This window comes from Corapipo altera, unplaced genomic scaffold (assembly GCF_003945725.1).
Source record: "Corapipo altera isolate COAL_440 unplaced genomic scaffold, ASM394572v1 2b, whole genome shotgun sequence".
NCBI lineage: Eukaryota > Metazoa > Chordata > Aves > Passeriformes > Pipridae > Corapipo > Corapipo altera.
The window spans coordinates 13,366,166-13,383,099 of record NW_020884874.1 but is presented as its reverse complement, the minus strand read 5'-3'; the positions used below and the strand labels follow the sequence as shown (position 1 = coordinate 13,383,099).

The 16,934-nt window shown below is 37.7% G+C and overlaps 1 protein-coding gene across 3 annotated transcripts in view; it reads left to right on the top strand.

The window, feature by feature from the left end:
- MAN1A1 (mannosidase alpha class 1A member 1) overlaps positions 1 to 6,473 on the top strand; it is a 148,380-nt gene extending 141,907 nt beyond the window's left edge. For all 3 annotated transcript variants that reach the window (XM_027634313.1, XM_027634311.1, XM_027634312.1), the window contains 2 exons: positions 2,137 to 2,252; positions 2,911 to 6,473. In XM_027634313.1, coding sequence (XP_027490114.1) covers positions 2,137 to 2,252; positions 2,911 to 3,037 — 243 coding nt within the window. In that variant the 3' untranslated portion in view covers positions 3,038 to 6,473. The remainder of the gene's footprint in view (positions 1 to 2,136; positions 2,253 to 2,910) is intronic.
- Positions 6,474 to 16,934: the final 10,461 nt, after the last annotated feature.

Below are 16,934 nucleotides of genomic sequence, written 5' to 3'. Positions count from 1 at the left end.
TGCGTAATAGCCTTATCCTTCAAGTTCTCCTTCTGCCGTGCCTTGAAAAACACCATCTTGTGTTTGACATTGAAAATTGAGAGACAGATTCAGCATTTTGAATTCATTGCAGGTTGAAGTAGACAAGAGGGAAGGAGTACGAGCCAGGGGAAATTACTTGTTTAAACTTAAGATTATTTGTCACTTAGTAGAAGTATCCAGGAAAATGAAAGAACCTAAAAACACATAAGAAAAGACAGATAGGCTGTTATACTTTAAAAGGATCTCTCCTGAAGAAAAATCCCTTTTAAATATACAATAGGCAGCATAGTCTCCAGTGAAAACTATGAAGAGCCTGACATGCAAGCTAAATGTGTGCAGACAGCTACAGGGACTCCAGCAAAATCAAGGACATTTAGGATATCTACTCATAGCAAAACACAGATCTCTAGCAGTCTTTAGAGCAGGTGAAGGTGATGGATACCTCAGTAATTATTAGTGACTTTAAGTCCCATCTTTCATCAAAAAATGGTTATTCTGCCTGTTTTAGACATACATTCTGCCTTTTCGTATCTTTTTGCCATGTGTGTTTTGAAATGCAGCATCTTTCTCTAAATAAAATCTACATGTACTCGCTTCAGTGATATTAGTAGTAACTTCAGAAACAGAGAAACTAGTTACCTTCTGGCTCTCTGCTGGGGGTTGGATAAAGCCCCAGGTACTTCTGCCTGAAAGTTGTTACTCCAATACCATATCCAGAGCAAACATCATGTTTCAGAGTAGCATAGTCCTGAGTGAATGTAGTAATGCACTATCCTTACCATCATTTTCATTACGAGAAATCATTTAGGGTAAAATACCATTTTCTGGATTTGTTTTTGAATAATGAGTTGTTTTAAATATAATCATCTTAGATTCTCCTAATTCCTTCATTATACTACATGATACGAGAGAGTTATAAAACAGACTGAGAAGAATTAAGAGGCTAAGAATACTTGTGGCCTTGTTAAATAGGTCATTTATAAAGAAAAAAATGAATTAATATTTTAAACAAAGTAGTGATGACTAATATTCAAATAAGATATTGGATAGCAGTACATTTAAAGAAGTTATGGCTCATACACAGACATACAGTTTCAACCTTTCTAATGCAAACACCCATCTAAAATAAAGAAAAGTTAAAGTCTGTTAAATAGTCTAACGGTATATACCTTCTACAGTTCTGGCACTTGATACATATTTTTTGCCCTTCTGTGAACACTCTTCATCTGATCTTTTTTCTCCTTCAAAATTATAAATCTCCTTCAAAATATAGGATATTCCTGTGGGCAGAAAAGAAATTGTATTTTAGGTCATCCATGTCCATTTTATTGTGAAATAGGCATCAGTCATCTGTTTTACACCTTTTAATTGAATACAGAGTTTGGAAACTAGTTAGAGAAAAACACAGTTATTGTTACAGCTAAAATATGTTTAGTCCAGCCACATACTGGCTTTCCATCTCTTGTGTAACAGACAAAGCTTTTTCAGAAACATAGCAAAGAAAAACATAGCTACTGCAGTAAAGACATTCAGTCACAGCCTAATATCAGTGTTTCCTGTTGAAAAGTGAAATAATTGCAAAGAGAAGTCAAACAACTTGCATACAAAATGGAGAGTTGCCTTTCCTTATTTTAAAGGGACTTGCAGGTGGTAAGGGAGAGACTGATCTTTAGGATGGTATTCAATTCTATCACAATCATTTTCAAGTATTAAAATATGACCAAGAAAGGTATATGTAACGTCATCTCCAAAGGCTGATAGACAAGCTTGGCAGAGAAAGACTATTGTTACTCCTACTAAAAAGAGGAAAAAGAAAATAAGTGAAAATCCATGTCTTTACATCCTCATACACCTATGTCTTTCCTTCTGAAACCTGGTTTGTGTTCACTTTTTATGCAGTTATCATTTTGCTTCTCTTCCTAAATGTAAAATTAGACACATGTGCATGTGACTTTTAAAAAAGAGGTTTTTCTATCTGGAGCTTTATCTAGTTTTCATCTGTTTATCAAAAAAAATGTGACAATTGTTTTTGGCTAGTTTTATTGTAAAACAAAGAAAAACTGATAGATGATTCATTTTGTTAATACTACTGTTTTGGTTTTTCCCTTGCTTCAGGCACTGGAAAAACACTGCAGAGTAGACGGTGGCTATTCTGGCATTCGAGATGTTTATAACAATCATGAAAGCCATGATGATGTGCAGCAAAGTTTCTTCCTTTCAGAGACACTCAAGTAAGTTAAGAAAGTTTACTTTCATTAGTGGGAAGTAGTTGTGTGTATCCTCTTTAGAGATAAGTATTTATCTTTAGTACCCTTGACATTCACATAACAAAATCTGAGTGGAATAGCATAGCTTTTCTTAGGTGACAGGAAGCCAAATTGCCTTTTTTTTTTTCCCCATCTATGTCAATAAGCTAAGTTCCCTGACTTCTGGAAACTGTCTTTACTTCTGATAAAGGTACTTGATAGTCTTTGAGAAATTGCATCTCCTGTCTTTGATAGGATCTAATTATATATGCCAGCACTAATGAAATAAATTGAGTAGACTTATCAGGCTTGTATTGCATACTTTTCATTTGAAAACTGTAGAAAGAGAAAAAGAAGTCAATTTCCATGGAAAGCTCACAAGGTCTGTTAAAAAAAAAAAAAAGATTTCATTATCTGTCATCATTTCCTAAGTTTTTTATGAGATGAACAAACTTTTGGCTTGGTTTCCTCACTTGTTTTCTTTTGCTGTGCAAGAAGTTGCAAGGACCAGAAAAAAAAAGCAGTCATGCCATTTCAACAGAAAATTTAATACTCAAGTAAATGAAATATCATATGTTTTCCAGAAAACTATTGTAGTTTCACTTGTAGATGTGGTCGCATTTCCTGCTTTTTTTCTTGCCAGGTACCTGTATTTGCTGTTTTCTGAAGATGATCTTCTTCCATTTGAACATTGGGTTTTCAACACAGAGGCTCATCCTCTCCCTATTCTTCACAAAGATGATGGGAATAAAGAAGAAAACCAGAAATAGATGAAGATTAAGTTATACTTTGTTTCATTCCTTATATTTCTTTCCAGGACTTGGGCACATAATTTGGTTTTAAATTCCTGAGTTAAATTTTTAAATCAAGTGTTTTGCAGTCTGTTTTCTTTAACAGTAAATATTTATTAATGGACCCAAATTAATTATGATAAAACCTCAGTCCTCAAATCCAGATGAATAACTTTTTAGAAGAGAAATAGGACATCTCCACAGATTCTGTTAGGCTGCAGTGTCATCTCGGCCAAAAAGAGCAGAGAGTCTGCATGTTACTTGTTTCCTGTTACACTTTTAATTTGACTGCAAAATTCTTTTCTCCTCTGTGAGGAGATGTATGCTTTAAGCTGTAATATTTTGCCATGTTGCAAAAAGCCATATCGAATTAAGTATAAAGAGCTTTTTCCTTTTATTTTTTTTGAATTTTTTTTTTGTTCTATGTTAATTTGTTTTGTGTTTCATCCAGGACAAATATTGTGACTGTGACAGCCTCTTCTTATGCGGGTCTATTATTACTTGGTAGAGTGTCTGTATTTCATTGTCAATGAAGTCTACATAGGGGTATTTTCATCTCATGCAGACACAACTCTGAAATTCCAGTATATGTTGAAGTTAGACTGAACTAGTTTTTATGAATTTAGCACATTAGTCAGCAGACCTTAGTTTTTCAGGTTTTGATTAGAATATTGTAATAGAATAAATTGTTTTCTCCCTTTTCTAAGTGGTGTTATTCTTACGTGTTTAGTCAAGCTACTATGGAGTAAAATAAGGTAGTCATTTCTTACTAAGGAGGGGAATATTAACCTTCTTTATATATTTAGTCCAGTAGTTTTCATTTGATTGGTTGGCAAAAAAATACTCAATGACATCTTCCTGGAAGCTGAATTATATCAGAGACAATTTGTTTGTTTCTCTAGGACTTTAGCAAACATTTAGATAGGTTCAGACTTGGCACCAGACTTGATAGTCATTTGTCACAAAGCAATTTAATGTATATATATGAACGAAACTAGATATTCAGATGCCTTGAAGAAAACTTGGCTCCTCAAAAGAAGATAAGTCATTCAGAGAGGAAATTACGCTGCATGGAACGAAAACTTTCTGACAGCACTGTCTTAAGTAACAGAAATGCAATGTGCTTAAAAAATATTCCCTAGAGCAGAGCCCTGGATTACTAAGAAAGGTAACAACTTTGCCAAAAAATGTTTTGCATTGTGGTATCACCAAAGGGAAAAAGAAATGACACACTGTTAATTCCTGGGTTTATTTAAGTCTGGTTTGAAGTGGTTTACATGATTTTTAAGTCTACCTATGTCTTCATTTAATGACAGGATGACTCTCATAAATTTCAGGTAGGAAACACCTGGCTTCTCATTCTGAGAAAGCACATAATTCCCTGATTTGACTGCAGCAAAACATATATGGTTCTGAACAGTAATATTTAATGGTATTTAGTAAGATAGATACGATTAGCAATGCTGGACATGCGAGCTGAGGGAGCACAATTGTTTAGGCAGTAACATTTACATTTTACAGTTACATTATTCCTATGCTAATAGAGGTCTGCAAGGGACATTTTCTTAGGTAGGAGCCAGGAGGAAAAATTACTAATTACATTTTTATATATAGCAGCTGGAAGCTGACCCATAGACTTCACATTGTGGAGTCTTTACAGGCAGCACTGCCTCTCTCCTTTCCCTGCAGACAGAGAAGATGGCATGTGCCACATGAGCTGCCAAAGACATTTACGCAGGGGGCAAGGCAAGGTAATGCTGATCCTTCCATCGCCCTTCTGAGCCTGGGCCACGCAGCACTGGGAGAAGGGATAGAAATGGATGTGCATCTGCAGGTAAAGCTTGCTTCATGGAGCCAGCACATAGACTCAAAACTTTTTGTTTTACTGCCTTTTTTTCAATTATTATTTTCTATTTTAAAGTATGGATTCCCTCATGTCACAGTAGTTTTCTGAAACCAAGCAAGCAAGGATGAAGTCTTCACTCTCTCCTCTAGTGAAAAGAAGAAATTCTGCTGATTTTGATGCTCCAGAATTTGTACTGTTGGAGGACTATACTTTCATTGTATTTCTTTGGAAATGGTATTTATAAGAGAGATTTTTTTTTTTTCCACCTCCTAAAGTACCACAGAGAAACTATAGCTGTGGAATAAAAACAAGACCAAAAATTCTCTTCCATCTTTAACCAAAAAAATAATAATAATTACTTTTTTCTTAGGTATCTTTATTAGGTCACCTGCTGCTGCTGCCTACCACATGCATGTGCTGCTATAGGCCTCCTCTCAATTAAATAACTGCAACAGCTCAGACGAAAACAGTCTTTGAAAAGTGCGTTTTGTAAGCCTCTTCTGTATGGTTTTCTTAACCACAGTTTGTTTCCCCCAGATGTTTCTAGTGATCTTGCTGATACTTAACAAGCTGAAAGGAAACAGTGGAGAACCAGATAGGTCTTCTTCATGTTTCAAAAAGCAGGCTTCAAACCGACAACTGTGTATGCATTGGGTTTTAGGTACTTAAATAGAAGCATCACGACTGTTTCCTTGTCATACAGACATTTCATATGGGGTTTTTTTCAGTGTGGGAGTTATGATGATTTGAAAGAGCACAAATTTGATGTGACTGGTATTGGTATTCAGGTTGTATGTACAAACTGCACTATACTGTACTTTTTGTAAACTAATGTAAGTAGACGAGAAGATTGTACAACGTGTAGATCTGCCAACTGTAAGAAAAAAATTTTCATAAACTGAGAATATATTGATTTATCTTTTTTTTTTTAAATAACCCCAAAACACCAAAGTTAGACCAATCATTTTGAAACAGTCCACACTTACCATTGCTTGTTAGATTGCTGAAATAATATGCATTTTATTTCCCATTCACTTAACTAGCTGCATGGAAGTAGCTAGTAATGATCACTTTGTATTCCCAGTCATTGATAAGAGCAAAAGAAATTGCTTGTTATTGGGGGGAGGGAGGAGACACACAGATAGGGACAAGGACATGGACACATTATCTTTGCATAAACACACTGCCCATACTTCTTCCATTTCATTGTAGCATGATAAGGCATTTAAATCTGTATATGTTAAGTCATAAGAGGTAGATCATTTTAAATGGCACCCATATTTTTTCATGGGGGAAAAATAATTTTTGATTGTTTGTGAGATAAGTATTGCATATGTGCTGGTTGTACACAGATTTTTGCAATGCTCAATGGCTCACTGTTTCTATGGTGACTTCATACATATCCATTTCTATCATGTATTTAAATTGGTTTTGATTTGTACATATTCCATTTAGTCTTTTCATCTTTATATAAACAAATTATGGAATACATAATAGATCAAGATGCTTAATTTTTAAGAACTTATATTTGTAAAAATTTCTCTATTGTGAATAAAGTCTTTTAATATATCTGTTCAACTTGTTATAGTTTTTCTTAAATGTGTTTCAGAAGTAACTACAGGAATCTGCTGAATAATTTGGTTTGGCTGCTACACTCACAAGTTTTTGTCAGCAGATCAGTACTCTGTGTACTTGTTAAGATGCTATTCTTAATTAATGTCAGTGTATAGAATTTCTACCACTGAAGTAAGTTTCTAGAATTTTTTGTCAAATAAAATTCAACATACCAACTGCATTTTGGTAGAAAGTGAGCCTACTAATGAAAAGCGGGAAGCTAGGAAGTCAGAGGTGGCAGGCAGCAAGCACAGTGAAGGTCAGTCACTGCAATTCATGTTCTGCACAAGTGGGCTTCAGCTAAATGCTATTTAGGAGCAAACAGAGGAGTGGAGATGACAAGGCTGTCACAGTGCCCCGTGTTACATGACCATGTAATGAAATTCTGTCGTTAGCCCATGCTCCAGAGGAGAGAGAAACAGTTGTCATAGGAACTGTAACTATATTTTGTTTCAGAAGGATATTAAGCTTTCCAATCTAAATATTGAAATAACAGCTACACCTCACAGATAACCTTGTTTTCTCCATTTAGTAGAAAGCCTCATTCCAAGATGATACTAAAATAAACTGCTGTGATTTTAAGGAACTGTCTCAGTAGTATCAATTTCAGTCAGAGGACTTACTCATTAGACCTGCGTAAGTAATTTTTGAGGGTAGCTCTTAGATTTTTTTCAACACAGTTGAGTGTGCAGCTACACAGGGCAGTCCTTGGGGTAGTCAGCAGACAGTCCCTTCCTGCAGCTGGCTCCAGGATTATGCAAGCTGCTACTCAACAAGTCAAACATGAGCTAACGCAAACCTTATTGAAGATCATTATTCAGAAGAGATGTAGATGCAAGCCAGGGTTAGAATTTCAACCAATTCAGTCAGCTTAATTGGATGCTTGGTGGGGTTTGTTTTCTGCTGGGAAAAAAGGAACTACAACGGAGTTGACAGTTATTCAGGACAAACAGGATTGCACCTGCACTATACCATTTGCATTGCCCTATGGCCTTGCGCTATCACAGGAGGGACTCAGCACTCACATGACAGCATCTGCTATGGAAACAGTCCTTCGTCTGATCTGCCTTAATCTTGGGATTAGTCTGTCCTGACTGATCTCAAATGCAGGAGGAAAGATTATGCATCAAAAAAGCAAACTGCCAAACCCAGGAAACAGTCACTGAGACTCAGAGTTCCTGCCTGAATACTGCAAGAAGAGATAAACCACAGGGTTTTGCTCTCTCCTGGTTTTATGCATTCATACATGCAGAGTGGTGGATGCATTCATTAATACAGAGTGGTGGATGGAGCAAATCCCATACCTGCAGAATCCAGATAGAGCCCAGCAGGCCATTAGCATTCAACAGTATCTCAAAAGCCAGCACTTTGACCCTCATTTCTCAGGTATCTGTTCCTCTATCTGCACCAGCTCTCATTCACCCTGTAAGTAAAATCACTGTAATAAACCTTCTCTTTGGAAGCTCCTCTCTAAAACGTTCACACACTCTCCAAAATTTGTGTGCACTTTGTGGCCAACTTGTGGAGGCTTTGCCTTTTATCGTTCCTACACTGACATTTTTACCAGGACATAAGACCCCACTCATTTATCCCTTCACTCTGACTGTGTGTTGCTTGCACACCATCAGAGTAGCACAGAGGTATTATTAAAGAAAAAAACCAAAACTGGCAGTGTGATTTTAATATAGTGTCACATTCTGGCCCTTGATTCATCTGCCAAGCAGCATCACCCTATGACAAGGGTACTTGCTGGAACTCCAGAAGCTTGGGGAGGTGTTATGGTGGTGCAAATGAGAGAAAAGCTCAAAGATACTTGTTTCAGCAGTGAGGGGTAGTTAAAGGATGCTGATGCTGCAAAAAGCAATCCTACAGTAATGGTAGGTTGTGTGATTTTAAGAAGTTCATCAGCACATATCCAAGGGATCAGACAGACCATGGCATACTAAGGCACCACAGAATACCCCAACCCAGCTACTCCCAGGTCTATGGGAATCAGACCTAATACCTATCTTCACTCTCACAGAGTAGAACAGGCAGCATGTCAAACCCCTCAACTTCAAAAAACTCAGAATAAAAGTAGTCACATAATCTTGCTGCTTTCACATTTGCTAAGTACAATTGTATATTGTATATTTCCCATGGGAAAAAAAATTGTTACTTTGTACTGCAAAGAGCTCTATCCATAAGCTTCATACTGTTCCCTCAATTTGCAGTTTGAAGTAGAACATTGTAATATTTTAAAAGTACAGTGCAAAGAATTGTATAGCAGGGACAAAGCAAGGCATGAGCAAAACTATACCAAATGCTGTATTTATAAGAGGTTTTGTTATAGTTTGATTATCTTTTAGCTACAGCTAAATATTGGGGTACAGTTTCTTTCTGTTCCTTTTGCTTTTGGGTTTGATATAATTCCCAGCTTCTCTTGTTTGAAAAGCTTTTCCTCAGACATCTACATTTAGCTTCCCAGTGCTACCAAATATCCATGGGTGCTCCATGTTTAAAAAGAACAAACACCACTAACACAACAAACAAAAACCCTGGAAACAACAAAAAAAACCACAACAAAAGAAAGAAAACACACATGGCAAAACATAATAGTCATTAAAATATTGAACTACAATTCCATGGTACATATGCAGAAACAGAACTCATTCTAAAACTGTATTTTTCACTTATTCTAAAAATCTATTTTTCATGTGCAGTCATCGCAGTTTATACACCACCACCTAATCTACAACTGCAGCCCAAGAAAGATTCCTCCTTTATTTTCTGCCACTATTTTAACACTAAGCAGCAAATTGCTTTTTCTACTGCTAGTTACAGTGTAAAACCAGTTCTCACCACTACAATCCCTATGTTTGAGGGTGACTACACAAACTTGCCTAAGAGCAAACAAAATCTACCTTATCAACAGTTAACAAGGACTCACGATAAAATACCAACTGAGTGTTAATCAACCACCACCCATGGAAGCTGGAAACTGAGTGCTGCCCTCTCCACAGTCCCAAGCTCTCATCCCCATGTCTCAGGGTGTAGAAAAACACAAGAAGAAAATTTGTAAAAGTAAGAGCAGCAGTTCTCACAGACACTGCATGGATGGCCAAGGAAACTTGTTTTGGTGATTTAGCTCCAATGCAACCCGTGCCAGCAAAAGAGCAAAAAGCAAAGGAAGAGAAGTCTTAGAAGATGAGAAAGCAGGAGCTTAAAAGAAAGATGCTAGAAAAACCTGAGAGTCTAAAGAACTTATTTCCTCCTTTTTTTCATGAAGTAGCTTTCTACTGTAAGTGTCATTGCAAAAATACAGATAGATAGAAAACTAATTAAACACCTTCATGGTCCAGTGGGACAGAGACGGAAAAAGGGTGTTTATTATCTTATCGATCATCTCTCTCCTGCTACCCATGCATGCAAACAAGTGGCAAAAGACAAGGCAAGACCTACATAATAAGCAATTACCTGGGAAGCCTCCCCAGAGTCTCTCAGCAAGACCAGACCAGCACAGAGCAATGCAAGTCTGCCCCTTGCAATTTCTGCAAGGGCCCTTGGCTGCCACCATAACCATTTCCACCTTGAGAACTCTGCAGAAAGTAAATATACAAGTGTAGGCAGTTGCAACCACATCTAAAACTCTGAAAAACTACATTAAATTACAGAAACTTGAGGCTATAGAGAAAAATAATTCTGCTTTTGTCTTATGCTTATCTCTGACCAAATAATCAAGGAAGTATTCTTTGATATTTTTTTTTTCTTAGATCCAGAATGGAATACATTTGTCCAGGAAAATACAATTGTCCACATCTTACTTTGATCCCACACCTGAACATTTCTCAATAAAAAAGAATAAGTGCGACTACACGTAGACTCCATTCATGGATTATATTGAGATATATTTACAGATCTAAGCAAACCTTACAACTATCCACTTCTGCCATAAGATTTGATAGAGTATAATATAGATCTCAGTATCTAATTCTCATTTCTTTCTGTTCCAAAGCGAAAAGGAGGAGACAACAGCTTCACACTGAAGTGTATGAACATTTTCCAACTGGAAAATTAATTGGCTGCTCACAGTTACAACTTGTTTGAGGCACTAAAACTTCTGTCTTTATATCCACAGTATCACCAACATGAGTTAACTGGGAAAAACTTCTTGCATTAATGAGAATTTTTTTCTAAAAATAACTTATACAGCCAGAAAACCAGCTCCATTTAAATCAGTGGCAAAGCTATTTTAGTGAAGTCAATTTTTCACTCAAAGTAAACAATTTCATAGAATTTTACATGGAGATTTATGGAGTGGATGCAGTCTAAGGAATGCTTGAGGAAAAAGCAGCACACATGCTTTTTTTTTCTTCTTTTCCTTCTTTTAGTTTTTAATACCCTACAGATGATCTGTTTCTCAAACATGGTTTTCTTAAACAATAAACACTATATCTGAATTTATTCTCACTCTCCGTTTTCTTGTCAGAGCTTGTTTTTCCAGTGAAAACAAATCAGTGCCTTCCACTCAACTGATGTTAGGCTTCTTTAATTAAAGTGTGCATGTCTTAACATGAATAGCTTCAACAAAATTTGAAGCTTTCTTTTTCTATCATTCTAAAACATTTTAATATATCACATATTTAGGTCTGTTTCCAACACTGGCTGGCAACATACATAAAGCCAAATCTCCTTTCATAATTTGCATACAAAATCCTACCCCTTTCCATTTCTCAGCAAAAGTTTAACAGCCAAACACAGTAGTGACTTCCCATTTTGTGGGATTCCATTAATTTTAGAAAATATGCTGTGGACTACTTACAAGCATGTCATAAATATTATATGTTAAAATAAAAGTATACTTATCAAATAAGAGACCATTTTGAGATGCATTATTAATAACAACCATTTATACACTATAATGTCATAAAGGTAAAGCAAGTTACACAGACACAATTTCTTCCTAAAAATTTTTACAATAGAACTGAAGATAAATCTAAGTCACTGGGCAATTATTCAAACATGAAAAGGGCATAGGGAGATTGGCAGTGAAAAGAATAAGGCAAAATGAGTTGCTGACAGCGTTGGGTTGAAAGGGAGATGGTGAGGAGAAAGTGACACAATTTTTATGAGCAGGAACCACTACACTGGGCAAGGTGAACCACGAGAACAATGAGGTACTTCAGAATGGAGGAGGAGAAGGAATCAGAGAGAACAGCTGTGTCTCTCTCTCACACACAGACATACACAGACTGAGAATTTAAAAAATATCATGTTCAAACAGGCCAAGAATCAAAAAATGGCACCTCCTTTTCAGGGCTGAGGTACACAGAGCAGATACGGTAAGCAAGGAAGCTGGAATGTGCCTGTTCTACATCTGCAAGGCCACTGATTTTGGAAGCCAAACACAAGAGTTAGTCATTGAAACCATTAACTACAACCAGATAAAAAAAAATTTAAAAAATGACCACCACAATATGATCCTGCACTGCAGGCTGCCCTCCTGTCCTCTCACAACTCCAAAATTTCCCTCCCTCATCATGGTGTATCCGTGATCTCTGTACTTCTCCATGGCACAAGAGGGTGCTGGTAGCACGAAAGGACCCATCTCCTGGAGATGGCTGAACACATGCATGTAGATGGTAAGCAGTGAATTAATTCCTTGTTTTGCTTAGCTTGTGGGTGCAGCTTTTGCTTTCCCTATTAAACTGTCTTTGTATCAACCCATGAGTTTTCTGGCTTTTACCTTCCCAGTTCTCTCCCTGGTCCCACTGGTGGGGGAGTGAGCAAGTGGTTGCGTGGGGCTTGACTGCTGGCTGGGATTAAACCATGACACCAGGAAAAGTTTAAATTATTTGTGCACAACTTGCCTTTCCTGACTTATCAAAGGTCTCTCCTTAGCTTCTACACTGCACGTTCCCTTGAATCCCTCAGTGGATTTGTCCTTTCTCTGGGAGATGGGAATCTAGAGGCATTCTTCAGCTAAATCACCTGGAGACACACACCGACCTTTAAAGTTTAGGAGAGATGGAGATTTCCCTGAACTCACACAGATATTTCCTGCCTACCCAGACCCTGAGAATTTGTACAGCTTCCTACATTTGAATAGGCTTTTTTAAATCCCAGTGGCAAAACCCAGGCTGCAAAGCACAAGGATTAGCACTCAGGCTAGAGTGATCACTGGGGACTTCAGCAAGTCCCAGGCCAAAGCTGTTTGCAGTATTCAGTCAAGAGCCCCAAACTGTTGTAAACAATATTTTTCACAGATCTGCAGCATGATGAGCTGATTAAAAGCACAGAAGTAGCATGTACAGTAATACTGACGAAACAGCATCTTCAGAGTGATTTAGGAGAATGTTTTAAAGAGGCACAAGTCATCTTACTGTCTGCAATTCCCAGAAATAATGTGTAAATAATTCATTAAGAAAGGTCAGCCTGCATATCATCGCCACTCAGAGGAACCAGAAAGACCACAAAAATGAAGAGATACATAATCAGTATAATAATTGCTGATAATGTAAGGTTTAGCAATTCTATTTCATACTAAAATATCCCAGCTTCAAAAAGACTGATGCTAACACTTCTTATGAAACAAAACACCAGTAGAAATAAGCCAGTCTCATTGCTTAGCTTTCTTAAGAGCTAAAAATGCTTAAAGTGGCCAGGTTCAGAAAAAATAGACATTTTGGGGGATTTAATCCACTCACATTAGTAAACAAGCATTACACACACCATGGAATCAATGCATTTTTGCTCATCCCATAGATTTTTATAAAGCACCCTCTTGAAACTTTCAAAGCCAGAGGCCACGTCAGAGCCAATCCAGTTTATCCTCAGAACTCTTCTCTCTCTGCTCCACTCTCAGAAATATAACACACACCACTGTTGTCTTTCTTGTCTATAATGGCAGAACAAGAACCTTCAAAGCTAGTTATGCAAAATCTTTATCTCTTTTCATTTTTCTTTTGTTTTTCCTCCAATCTACCTCATCCTTGACAAGTCTCTCCCATTTCAGGCCATCTCTAGACCCTGAGGGAGAGCCACTGTTCAGCCCACACCACAGAGCAGCCCCAACCAGCCTTTAACTCCCGGACTTTCACAACACTTTCACTAGTAATAAGGGGAATCTTTCTTGCATAGTTTTACTCAGTCTCCTTTTTCCTTTGTGTTTTTAATAGGGAAGTCCTGGAAAGAACTTCCCAGGCAGACTTCATTCAGTCCAGCTTATTTGTGCAAGCAGGTAGGTACCTTAGAGGATGATATAATTCATCCAAGTCTCATAATGCCTAGTCCCACAGGCCCTAATCATTTTATCTTACTATTATATAACTTTAAAACCAAAGGATATTTGCTTTTCTTTCAGGATTACATTCCACTTTCTCTGTCCCTAAGAAGATGTGAAGGCTGAAATACACTTTTGGAGCAAGTATAATCAGCCACAGAAGGAGAAGAGGAAAAACTCCTAATAAAAGTTGGCAATAGAGCAGCATCACACTAGAGTCCTATTTTCTAGTTCTTCATTTGGGGAGAACAAATCCCTCTACAAACTAGCCAAGAATTAGGTCTGTATTTACAGGAAGCATCAAGTACACCAGGCACACAAAATGACTCACCCAAGGTTACAAAGCCAGGCGGTCAAACCCCCTCAGCACAACAGCCAATTCTCAACTCCACTCAGCTTTCCAGCTGCTAAACAATAATCTTTTTCCCACCCCCATGTAAGATATGAGCCAATTTTACTTTTATGAGACTAAATTACCTCTATTCATCTCCTGTCATGGTAAATGAGTTACTAGTGAACTCTCTCATTTCTCAACATTTTATTCACAAATGTCTTTATAATTCCATTTACATGTATACGAAGAAATACAGGCTGTTTAGACAAGCATAAATCAGGTATGATTTCCTTTGCACTAAGCTAATGTTTCTTTTACTACCAGAGAAGTAATAAGTTTAAGTTGTAAAAGCAAAAATTTTAAAAAATTACAAGTGTGGAGATTATGGCTAATATGCCTTAAACGGGAAAAGGTATTCCCAGTTTCAGGAGTGAGACTCAAAGAGACGTCACCATGAATTAACAAGCACAACACATCTCTCAGGATGTGGGAGCTGACTCAGGATACCTCCTGCATCCTTTCTTTGCATTCCCCATGAGGGAAGGAGGAAAAGGCAATACACCATGTCAATTGCTCCACAGGCAGTTGGGCGCAATCAGGAGTCTGCAACACGAGAGTGTAAAAATAACAGTAAATAAACTGGTAAAAAGATACACCCAAAGGATATGAGGAGATACTGGTCTTCATCTTTCACCACACACAATGAAACAGGGCAGCACATAAATGGTCATGCCCTGACAACACTCCTGGAAAAACATTAGATTTCTAACTATAATCCATTTCTAAACAGTCATTCAGTCTACCTCTGTTTGTTTGTACCTCTAAGGGCTTTCTAACCTGTCAGGTTGATTTCAGCCAAATTTTTCTCCAGAGATCAAGGACTCAAGTCCCACTAACAATTGCATGCCTTAAAAATACATCATTAAGAAGAGTAGAAGGTATTTACAATAGCTACAGGCTTTTGATCCCATCAAAGGCGGTGGTGGTGATAAATCAGTTGGGAATACAGAGCTGCTTATTTTAGGAAAAATAGGAACCACAGTCAGACATCAGTAACTCATGGCCCAGCCCTGCTGGCTGCTCTCAGCAAGAGGGACACTAGAGATGAATGGGGAGGCAGCTGCACCCCAGCAGGAGCTGCAGCATTTTGGAGGCAGCAGGGAGGGCACTCAGGAGGGGTCAGAGCCCTGGTTGTGCTGTAGAAGGTCGGGTATGAAAGGAAGTATCTTTGAGCAAAGACTCTCCTCTTTACACTAAAGAGAACAAGGAGCTTCTTCCCATATACACCCGCAGCCAAGTTATTTTCAACTTGTGAGAATGCCCAAAATGTGCCAGGTTCTTCTCCTAGCCTAAGGGAGAGGTGATTTCTTCCCTTGAGAATTTAAAATTTAACAAAATGAAAATGAAATCTCAATTACCAAATAAGCATCTCTTATACCTACAAGAATTTTGTTTTCCTTATGAACTTTTCCCAGTTGTTGTTTTACCTTTTTTGGTGACTTGGAAACTATAGTCACATCAGCATTTCTGTAGCCAAAAGTTTAAAAAAAATAAAATCCTTGTAAGAACCATGTAAAGATGAATATTCAACAACTTTTTCTCCTTCACTAGACAGAAATAAGCAAGGCCCTGGGAGGTGTTTAGGTTTGAGTTTTATTTTAGGACAGGGAAGAACAGAAGAATCTTTTACTAAAAAGTAAGTCTACTACAGTTCAATGGATTTTGAATTCCCAAGTTTTTAATTAAAACCTGGATCAAAGTAACAATGAATGCCAGTTGGAAAGCCTGCACTCATCTGGAAACAGGGACCAGTTCAGAGCTTTCCAAACCCACTGCATTCAGCAGCCCCACAAGGGACAGAGGGGAACAGCACAGACCTACTCAGCCAGCTGGGCTGTCAAGTAGCTTTTATTTCCCTATGCGAGAGAGCAGGAAAGGTGTTGAGCAGACAGATGATGAAAAGATGGGGGGGGAGGAGGGCAGAACTTCAGAGGAAACAGATTCATAAGAATAATTTAATTTAGAACATAAAATTAATCCAACAAAATAGAGGAACAGATGCGAAGGGATTTGAAAATCCTTCTTGGATCATATCCCCTTAACTTTACTATACTCACAATCTGAATGTGATCTTATTTATTCATAATATTGAAATTATATTAATTAAGCAATAAAATACTCCAGACAGCTTATTGTTAGGATTATTTACATAGTGTGTGTGTTGAGGGAGGAGGAGGAGAAATTAGTGGCTCCATCCTGAGAGGTGACTAAACACCAGAGGAAACAATTCCAGGCTTTTTATAGCATGAAGGATTCCTCTTGCTATTGGAGCACTTGCCAAAGACTAAAGAACTCTGCTAATTAAGATATGTAGTCATACAAGCCAAATATTTGGTTATCTCAGTGCTGCTGTTATCTCCCCAGTGAAGCTGGGAAAACCAAGGCAAACAGAGGAATAAGGGGCTGTGAAACATTTCCCATCTCTGACCCCAGTAAGGAGACTAAATCGGTGATCTGCATTAACCACAAGGTCATTAGTACAGCGAGGACAGAGAGATACTAATCCAGATGAGCCCTCTGGAGAGTCTCCCAAGGAATATGTTGCCTTTCCAAGCAGAAGATATTCCACTCTTCACACTGCCATATAACTAGTGTGCAACCTCAGGCAGTGAACTACAGATTTCAAGGACATTGGTTTTGCCTCCAAGGTAGCAGAATAGAGGTCATATAATTAACCTCCTCTGCCAGCCAGGCCTGCTTGTTATTACAGAGCTGTGGTGTGCAGAACCTGGATGAATTTTGTCTGTACAAACAAATCTGA